At 36.8% G+C, this 10,842-nt stretch overlaps 1 protein-coding gene across 1 annotated transcript in view; it reads left to right on the forward strand.

Moving 5' to 3' along the window:
* The first annotated feature begins 868 nt into the window (after positions 1-868).
* Positions 869-10,842, forward strand: part of atp6v0b (ATPase H+ transporting V0 subunit b) — a 10,360-nt gene continuing 386 nt past the window's right edge. The window contains exons 1-8 of the mRNA XM_062023688.1: positions 869-1,145; positions 3,103-3,151; positions 6,219-6,302; positions 6,423-6,500; positions 6,570-6,639; positions 6,701-6,752; positions 9,256-9,446; positions 10,509-10,842. The exon at positions 10,509-10,842 is cut by the window's right edge and continues 386 nt beyond it. Coding sequence (XP_061879672.1) covers positions 1,061-1,145; positions 3,103-3,151; positions 6,219-6,302; positions 6,423-6,500; positions 6,570-6,639; positions 6,701-6,752; positions 9,256-9,446; positions 10,509-10,535 — 636 coding nt within the window. The 5' untranslated portion in view covers positions 869-1,060 and the 3' untranslated portion in view covers positions 10,536-10,842. The remainder of the gene's footprint in view (positions 1,146-3,102; positions 3,152-6,218; positions 6,303-6,422; positions 6,501-6,569; positions 6,640-6,700; positions 6,753-9,255; positions 9,447-10,508) is intronic.

Raw genomic sequence — 10,842 nt, forward strand, 5'->3', positions numbered from 1 at the left:
CACAACACCAGGGGGAGCTCCACTAACCACGTTAAACCCAGATTCCGATCTAACAAAGGTCTTAACTCATTCTCTTTCTATGCCACATCAATGTGGAATGCACTCCCAACAGGTGTAAAAGAAAGGGCATCTCTATCCTCCTTCAAAACACCTCCCGGCAACTTCAACCCTAAACTAACACCCTCCCTTCCACATCATACCTCTTCGGATTGTAAATAATCAAATGTAAATAATCAAATAGTTATTATGCTTTCTGATCTCTCTCTCTATGTCCACTACTTGCTGTACATATCCTACCAAGTCAGTCCTACACTGTTCCAATGTCCATTTCTCTGATGATGCAATTGTTGATGACTGAAGTGCTGATATCAACCAAACCTACCCCCCCCCCCCCTCCATATCCCACACCCCGGATTGTAAATAATGTAAATAATTCAATGTATATACTCTGATGATCATCTTGTGTGATGACTGTATTATAATAATAGTATATATCTGTATCATGAATCGATTAAAGTGGACCCCGACTTAAAGAAGTGTAAAAACTTATTGGGGTGTTACCATTTAGTGGTCAATTGTAGGGAATATGTACTGTACTGTGCAATCTACTAATAAAAGCTTCAATCAATCAATCAAAGCCCACGCAGCAGCGCCACAGCGACATCTAGTGTCTTTTTACCAGCACTGCAAGAGCGCGCCTTCTGCGGCCATTTTGAGCGCTTATATTGCTTTTAAAAACACACATTTCTCCCTTCGTATTAACACGGGTGTGACTAAAGAGGGATGAACAATAAACAGAAAATAAAAAGTAAATAGTATTTGGAAAACAAGGACGGGGAGGGAAAAGTAAAAGGCAGGCAGCTTCCTGGTCACGTGGCCGCCAGGCTGGATCAGCTGACATTATTAGCCTGCTAGCTTCTCCTTTCGACGCTCCTCCGTCGTCCCTCCGCTAGATAGCTCTCCCTCGGCCATTAGAACTCCTTTTATATCTTCTCTGGCCTCTTATTGCCACAAGTGAGACAGGGCTCGTCCGCTTGTTTGCTCGCACTCCGCCGAATCGATGCTGCTGGAGTGGATGATGAACGGACACGCCATTCTTTACACCGGCCTGACTTTGGCCTTCTGGACCACCATCCTGGTCGTCGGTAACATCCTCTTGATCTGCACTTTACATCCATACAAGCGACAAGTCTTAGTGAATAAATAGATTACACATGGAAATACATCCAGGAATGAGGTGTGCCAACACGGGATCAAACTAAACAGCAGAGCTTTAATCAATGACTGCACTGCGGCACTTTGCAGGATTGTAATGTCAACATTTACAACACGGTTACGTATTAAACATCACTTTAATTACATCTGGGGTGTATTGTTACAAAAACATTCCATTATTTTTAATGCCATATGTCTTCAATGAGTGTGGTTAGCTTGTTGCTAAGAAAGAACATGCAGGCAGGTGACATATGACAATATCTGACCACTTTTGGCAGAAAATCTAATAAAAGATGAGAAGACTAGTTTTGCGATTGTAAGAATGGTCCAAAAGGGGAAGTGCGGCGGTTCTCGTGACACAGTGAGCTATTAAGCTGAAGTACAACATATTAGCTTTACAGTAACAATGAATGTCACCTTTTAACTCCGTGAATGTACAAACCCCGTTTCCATATGAGTTGGGAAATGGTGTTAGATGTAAATATAAACAGAATACAATGATTTGCAAATCCTTTTCAAGCCATATTCAGTTGAATATGCTACAAAGACAACATATTTCATGTTCAAACTCATAAACTTTATTTTTTTGTTGCAAATAATCATTAACTTTAGAATTTGATGGCAGCAACACGTGACAAAGAAGTTGGGAAAGGTGGCAATAAATACTGATAAAGTTGAGGAATGCTCATCAAACACTTATTTGGAACATCCCACAGGTTAGGGGTTAGGGTTAGGGTTAGGGATTTCACCATCTACGCTCTGTAATATCATCAAAGGGTTCAGAGAATGTGGAGAAATCACTGCACGTAAGCAGCTAAGCCCGTGACCTTCCATCCCTCAGGCTGTACTGCATCAACAAGCCACATCAGTGTGTAAAGGATATCACCACATGGGCTCAGGAACACTTCAGAAAGCCACTGTCAGTAACTACAGTTGGTCGCTACATCTGTAAGTGCAAGTTAAAACTCTCCTATGCAAGGCGAAAACCGTTTATCAACAACACCCAGAAACGCCGTCGGCTTCGCTGGGCCTGAGCTCATCTAAGATGGACTGATACAAAGTGGAAAAGTGTTCTGTGGTCTGACGAGTCCACATTTCAAATTGTTTTTGGAAACTGTGGACGTCGTGTCCTCCGGACCAAAGAGGAAAAGAACCATCCGGATTGTTCTAGGCGCAAAGTGTAAAAGGCAGCATGTGTGATGGTATGGGGGTGTATTAGTGGCCAAGACATGGGTAACTTACACATCTGTGAAGGCGCCATTAATGCTGAAAGGTACATACAGCTTTTGGAGCAACATATGTTGCCATCCAAGCAACGTTATCATGGACGCCCCTGCTTATTTCAGCAAGACAATGCCAAGCCACGTGTTACATCAACGTGGCTTCATAGTAAAAGAGTGCGGGTACTAGACTGGCCTGCCTGTAGTCCAGACATTGAAAATGTGTGGTGCATTATGAAGCCTAAAATAGCAGAAGGGAGACCCCCGGACTGTTGAACAACTTAAGCTGTACATCAAGCAAGAATGGGAAAGAATTCCACTTCAAAAATGTGTCTCCTCACTTCCCAAACCTTTACTGAGTGTTGTTAAAAGGAAAGGCTATGTAACACAGTGGTGAACATGCCCTTTCACAACTACTTTGTCACGTGTTGCAGCCATGAAATTCTAAGTTAATTATTATTTGCAAAAAAAAAAAAGTTTATAAGTTTGAACATGAAATATGTTGTCTTTGTAGTGCATTCAATTGAATATGGCTTGAAAAGGATTTGCAAATCATTGTATTCCGTTTATATTTACATCTAACACAATTTCCCAACTCATATGGAAACGGGGTTTGTACAGAATCCATCCATGTTGTGATATACTAATGAAAAACACTTTCTTGCAGGTTTATGCTACACTATATTCGATCTAGGATTCCGCTTTGATGTGGCATGGTGAGTACCTAAGTCAATCCTGCCTGAAACTGTGTGTACTATTATGGTGTACAGTTGTACCGTATTTTTCGGAGTATAAGTCGCTCCGGAGTATAAGTCGCTCCGGCCGAAAATGCATAATAAAGAAGGAAAAAACATATATAAGTCGCACTGGAGTATAAGTCACATTTTCTTGGGGAAATGTATTTGATAAAAGCCAACAGTAAGAATAGACATTTGAAAGGCAATTTAAAATGTGTAAAGAATAGTGAACAGGCTGAATAAGTGTACGTTATATGAGGCATAAATAACCAACTGGTATGTTAACCTCACATATTATGGTAAGAGTCATTCAAATAACTATAACATATAGAACATGCTATACGTTTACCAAACAATCTGTCACTCCTAATCGCTAAATCCCATGAAATCTTCCTCCCCGGTGTGGCCTCTGCTATGTCCTTTCTTTCGGCAGTAGCATATAGCAGTTAGCATCCCATGACCCACAATGCACTTCTGCCATGACCCTCCCCCGCCAAATTCTTATTGGTTGACATGTGTGTGACGATTGCTGCCATGTGCTTCGTCTCTTACGCGAATTAGATAAATAATATTATTTGATATTTTACGGTAATGTGTTAATAATTTCACACAAGTCGCTCCGGAATATATGTCGCACCCACGGCCAAACTATTAAAAAAAACTGCGACTTATAATCCGAAAAATACGGTACTACTACTCAGTACTGGCACATATAGGCTAGTGCGACGTATACTCCGAAAAATACGGTAGCTTTATTTGTCTTGGACATCAAGACACAGCGTTTTACATACATACATACATACATACATGCATACAGTATGAATATGACAATACAGTGAGGACAGTGAACAGTGCACAGGTATATCAGTTAGTTATGAGATCACCCATTAACTCCCCCCGTATTGCACAGCTCCCGTATTGCACTATCCCAATATTGCACTCCTTATTATTGTATCCGGTTACTACAGTAGTTTTCTTTTCAGCACTTTGATTGCCAGTGAGACAAAGGACACTCTATACCTGTTGAGTTTGTATGTTGCTGTTCTGTACCGTTTACCATTTGGCATCAACACAATTTCACTATGAAGTATGTGGTGTGGGTCACGGGTGATTTGAAGACCCAGCTTCCTCACCGTCTTGTAGAATATTTCTTGAAGGGAACACGGGGCTGCATGCCAATTATTTGACCAGACCTCTTGATAAGGTTTAGAGTTTGACAGACAGATTTCCAAAGCATGTGAAGATGCCATAACGGATGACAGATTAAATGTTTGCCTTCTAAAACAACAACATCATGATATTGCTTGCCAATATCATGATGTCTTTCTTTCATTTTTGCATCTGCTTGCTTTTGTTGGAAAAACTATTTTCATTGATTTGCATTAGGGATGGGCAATATATCCTAAAATGTACTGTGGGGAAGTGATTCATATGGCCTCACTCTTTGGTGTATCTCACGTGAGAGGAAGAGGGGGCTAATCGTTTTCCAATGCAGTCTGCTGAAAATGATGGAAAGCGGCACTCTGCGTAGCATTTGACACTGTGGTCAAAGTTGGAATTGTCACAAGACACATTTGAAGATATTCCACACCCTTAGAGCACCCCCTTCCCCCCATTCATCATGTTTCATGTGTCAGGTAAACTGTGATGAATGGAGCCATATGAATCCCCTACCTACTATACATTGCAGCCTCCTGCGATATCATCATGATACATTATTTGGTATGTGAATTATATTAGAACAACAGTTTACAACATATGCTCCTAATTTAACTGCTGACTTATGCAGTTATATTGTTTTCTCAGAACTATTATTAATCTACTTGGTCATTTAAGATTAAGATTAAAGTACCAATGATTGTCACACACACACTAGATGTGTTACTGTTCATATCTGGCTGTTTTGTGTTGTAACATGGTTCTACCTACCTGTTAGAATGTAATAAACACTTGTTCTTTTGTTGTTGAAATAATTTACATTAGTTTTGGGCGATACTACAAATTTGGGTATCAAGCCAATACCAAGTAGTTACAGGGGCAGTATTGGTCATACTTCAAATGTTCCAGATCATTGAATGATTACATTTTTGAGCGCAAATATAATCAGGCAAAAACACAGGATTGCGATGTAACAGTATCAATTACATATTTACATTATTTCCTACTATTGGTCCTAAATTAAATCCTTTGGTTTTTGCCCTTAAAGCTCTCCTGTTTCCATGGACTTATTTTCTAAGTTTGTTAGCATTTACAAAAATGACAAAGTTTTGATGATACAAAATAATTGCTCTAACCATAGTAGTATCGACCATGTGCTTACTAAACTTGTATTGTTACGGTCAATAGTTGTATTGATATGCCCACCAATCAAGAGCTGTAGCCTAGCTGTTAGCATATCCTCCTACAGTGTCTAGTGTAGCATTGTAAGCTATTCTTTGTCCTCCAGTAATAATGATACTTGTAAGAAACATAGTTTATTTGCCGCCAGTGAGCCAAGGATTGCTGATATTAGCTTGCTGGCAACAACGCTACATTGCATTGAGGAAGGGTTTTTTGCTTGTCCCTGTGAAATTCGTGGGACCCCGCTAGAATGTGTCATTATAATGTTATTACCATGGAATAAAAGCTCTATCAAATGTAAATAATTTATATCATACATATTGCACAACACTAGTAGTAGTAAGTCCTAATGTCCACCACAGAGGACATTGTTGTTTTACATATCTTTAAAAAAAGGCTGAATGTTACCAAAACCAACTCAAACTATTGACTAAACACTTAAAAAAAATAAAAATCTTGAAAAACGGAAAGTGTTCAATAAAGAAATACTCCTGTGCTCATTAAACATGGCGGTCAGTTTGGCAGCCATTTTGAGAACAAAGATATTCAGTTCCATTGGACTAATTGCAATCAACCAAATATGAGTGGGAAGGCCAGGATGTAAAGTGCATCATTGTTGAAGTGTATTACTGTAACTAGCACTTGTATCTATGTTGTTTACTTCTATCTATGTATGTATGTATCACTGTTGTGTGTGTTTTCACAGGTTCCTCACAGAAACCTCACCCTTCATGTGGGCCAATCTGGGCATCGGCTTGGCCATCTCGCTGTCTGTTGTAGGAGCAGCTTGGTTAGCAGTCAGACATTCTGGACCTTTTTACTGTTGTTTCCTTTTTTTTTTAAGATTGTGGAACTGGAAAATCTTACAAGGTCTAACATGGAAGCTTTGTGTATTTTTGTGTGGCTGAAGGGGAATCTACATCACTGGCTCCAGCATCATTGGAGGAGGTGTCAAGGCTCCCCGAATTAAAACCAAGAATTTAGTCAGGTAGGCTCATGAAGTGAGAAGTTTTTGTATCTGTTTGTAAAAAAAAAACCATTACAATTTCTTTTCCAGCATCATTTTCTGTGAAGCCGTTGCCATCTACGGCATCATCATGGCCATTGTCATCAGCAACATGGCCGAGGTAAAGCCCACTTTGTTTTTATTGTTTTCCTTTCATGACCATGAGCTCTGTCATCTTGAAGAACTTCAGTGGAACGACTCCTGAGACCATCGGGGCCAGGAACTACCAAGCTGGTAAGAACACTAAATAGTGTTTAAGCACAGCATAATGTATTGTCATAGTTTTTAAAATATACTCTTTTTCATTGCGTAAGTTGACTTTTTTGCTCTGATTGAAAAGCCTATTTTTATGTTAATTATACATATTTACTACATAGACTCCATCCATCCATCCATTTTCTACCACTTGATCCTCATCATACTGTTATTCATGCAATTAAAAAAATGTACATTGAAAATCAGAACTCTGCTTGTACAGTAAATGCTAACTATTTTATAGAATATATGGTGTTCAAATTTCAAATTCACCAATTAGTTAAACTACATTAATCAGCTATATATATATATATATATATATATATATATATATATATATATATATATATATATATATATATATATATATATATATATATATATATATATATATATATATATATATATATTAGGGCTGCAACTAACGATTAATTTGATAATCGATTAATCTGTCGATTATTACTTCGATTAATCGATTGATAATCGGATAAAAAAGACAAACTACATTTCTATCCTTTCCAGTATTTTATTGAAAAAAAACAGCATACTGGCACCATACTTATTTTGATTATTGTTTCTCAGCTGTTTGTACATGTTGCAGTTTATAAATAAAGGTTTATTTAAAAAAATAAAAAAAATTAAAAGCTTCTGCGCATGCGCATAGCATAGATCCAACGAATCGGTGACTAAATTAATCGGCAACTATTTTTATAATCGATTTTAATCGATTTAATCGATTAGTTGTTGCAGCCCTAATATATATATATATAGAGATGTCCGATAATATCGGCCTGACGATATTATCGGCCAATAAATGCTTTAAAATGTAATATCGGACATTATCGGTATTGTTTTTTTTGTTTTGTTTTTTTTTAAATTTTTTAAAAATTAAATCCACATAAAAAACACAAGATACACTTACAATTAGTGCACCAACCCAAAAAACCTCCCTCCCCCATTCACACTCATTCACACAAAAGGGTTGTTTCTTTCTGTTATTAATATTCTGCTTCCTACATTATATATCAATATATATCAATACAGTCTGCAAGGGATACAGTCCGTAAGCACACATGATTGTGCGTGCTGCTGCTCCACTAATAGTACTAACCTTTAACAGTTAATTTTACTCATTTTCATTCATTACTAGTTTCTATGTAACTGTTTTTATATTGTTTTACTTTCTTTTTTATTCAAGAATTTTTTTTTAAATGTATTTATCTTATTCTATTTTATTAATTAAAAAAAAAAAGGACCTTATCTTCACCATACCTGGTTGTCCAAATTAGGCATAATAATGTGTTAATTCCACGACTGCATATATCGATATCGGTTGATATCGGTAATGGTAATTAAAGAGTTGGACAATATCGGAATATTGGATATCAGCAAAAAGCCATTATCGGACTTTCCTAATATAATCCCTTTTTTAAGACTTTGTGAACACAATTATTTCAAAATGGTAGGATTAAACTACTTTCCATTTCATTTTGTCACTACCGAAATGATCATGTCACTACCGAAACGTTATTATATGTTTCGGGTGTGATAATTCTAGCTAGTTTTGACCATTAATCGATAATGCTAGCAAACATATGGCTAACAAACTCATCTTTGATAAGTTGTACACTCCTAAAAGCTGAAAACGTTGACATAATTGAAGAGAATATGTGTTCGTTATTGACATTTTTTTAAAGATACACTCATTTTCAGACTTTGAAACACATTTATTTTAAAACTATAGGATTAAGTTACATACCAGGGGCAGAAATGTAATGCCACTTCCTGGTCAAAGATGTAGGGGTGTGGCCTACATTTAGACTCAGCCATGCTTCTAAAACTTGCATTTTGGTAGTCACATAAAAACTACAAACATGATTTTTTGAGCACAGTTTTTTAATTTAAAAATGTAACCTACATATTAATGTATGTATTTCAACCTCTATTTAAACTTAATCATAACAATATTTTAAATGATACCATTGAAACAAATCTAAAAAAAAATTAAGCGATATTTTCATTAATTGAAGTTTAAGGGTCACGAATAGGGACAGCTACTTCTCAGTAGAAAGTACGCTATAAAAGATGATTTTCTATTTATTTATCTTATCACTATCTCAATTAATGTGCAGGGTTTAAACAAAGCATAATATGAAGTAAGTAAAAATGCATGTTTGAATACTAAAGTGTTTGATGAAACCCTTTCTTTGGTTAAGGGACAGGCACAGCACTTTGCTTGAATTCGGTAGAATGCCCCATATTTATAATATAATATGCATATACAATATATATATATATATATGCATGTATGTATGTGTGTGTGTTCAATCAGTTGTAGATAATCCGTGTACTACATCAGAATTTTCCACAGTATATTTCAATGTATTCAATATCAAAGATTTAAATAAATCATAAAAATCTCTGCCAATAAGGATAATATTCTAGTAAGTAATGTATGTTTGTCTTTTGCTGGTGCCTGCAGGTTACTCCATGTTTGGGGCGGGTCTGACTGTGGGCTTCTCCAACCTCTTCTGTGGCATTTGTGTGGGCATCGTGGGCAGCGGGGCGGCGCTGGCAGACGCCCAGAACGCCAGCCTCTTCGTCAAAATCCTCATTGTGGAAATCTTCGGGAGCGCCATCGGCCTGTTCGGTGTTATTGTAGCCATTTTGCAGGTAACTCTTCCTCTTAAAAAGCACTTATTTGTAGTATTTTTTTATTTGTATTTTTTTCTAGCAAATTTTAAATACGGTTCAGTATTTCTACAATCATTTATTGTCTCAAATCTAACTCTGATGCTAAAATTCAGACCGTTAAAAGTGCTTTTAGTAAACACTTAGGAACACACCTTTAGCTTTAATGCTAATGAGTTTGTTCACGCCTGCTATTGTGTACCTGATCCCCTTTTGACATATTGTTTGTAACAGATGGAATAGATGTCATATATCATCTGGAATAGATGTCATATATCATCTGTAATAGATGTCATATATCATCTGTAACAGATGTCATATATCATCTGTAATAGATGTCATATATCATCTGTAATAGATGTCATATATCATCTGTACTAGATGTCATATATCATCTGTAATATATGTCATATATCATCTGTAATAGATGTCATATATCATCTGTAATAGATGTCATATATCATCTGTAATAGATGTCATATATCATCTGGAATAGATGTCATATATCATCTGTAATAGATGTCATATATCATCTGTAATAGATGTCATATATCATCTGTAATAGATGTCATATATCGTCTGTAATAGATGTCATATATCGTCTGTAATAGATGTCATATATCATCTGTAATAGATGTCATGTATCATCTGTAATAGATGTCATATATCATCTGTAATAGATGTCATATATCATCTGATATATGACTGACGGAACTTGTGGCATTTTGTGATGTTTAAACGCTATTTTCACATACTTTGTGGCTTGTCAATAATTGGATATGGTTTAATGCATACTTTAAAACACAATCAAGCCTATAAGTTGTCTTCCACTCTAGCAGCAACATCATATTGTTATTGACACAAGAACAAAATGATGAAACTCGCAGCTAGCACCTCTGGAGCAGAGCATTATTTGAAGATGCTTAGTGAAGCCTTTTGCTCTCAGGTGTATTGCTTCTAAACAGGCAGTAGAGTACACTGTTACTGTTAGCACATCATTAAAAAGTCACTTTTAACAACCTCCCTCATTGTTTTCCTTCAAAGACGTCAAAAGTAAAGATGGGCGACTAGAAGAAGTGTCGGCGACACCAGGAGGTGGACCACTACGACTCTGCTGGAAAATAAAATGGATTATTGTGTAAATACAGCATAAATTATTTGAATGTTCTCTCCGCTGTGTAAACCATTATTTAAAAGAAGAGGTGCACAAACTGTGTGTCGTACTGAATGGTGGTTTAAAAAAACCCACGCTACAGTATTTGACGTGTGTGTGTGTGTGTGTGTGTGTGTGTGTGTGTGTGTGTGTGTGTGTGTGTGTGTGTGTGTGTGTGTGTGTGTGTGTGTGTGTGTGTGTGTGTGTGTGTGTGTGTGTGTGTGT

Source organism: Entelurus aequoreus, linkage group LG16 (genome assembly GCF_033978785.1).
Source record: "Entelurus aequoreus isolate RoL-2023_Sb linkage group LG16, RoL_Eaeq_v1.1, whole genome shotgun sequence".
Taxonomy (NCBI): domain Eukaryota; kingdom Metazoa; phylum Chordata; class Actinopteri; order Syngnathiformes; family Syngnathidae; genus Entelurus; species Entelurus aequoreus.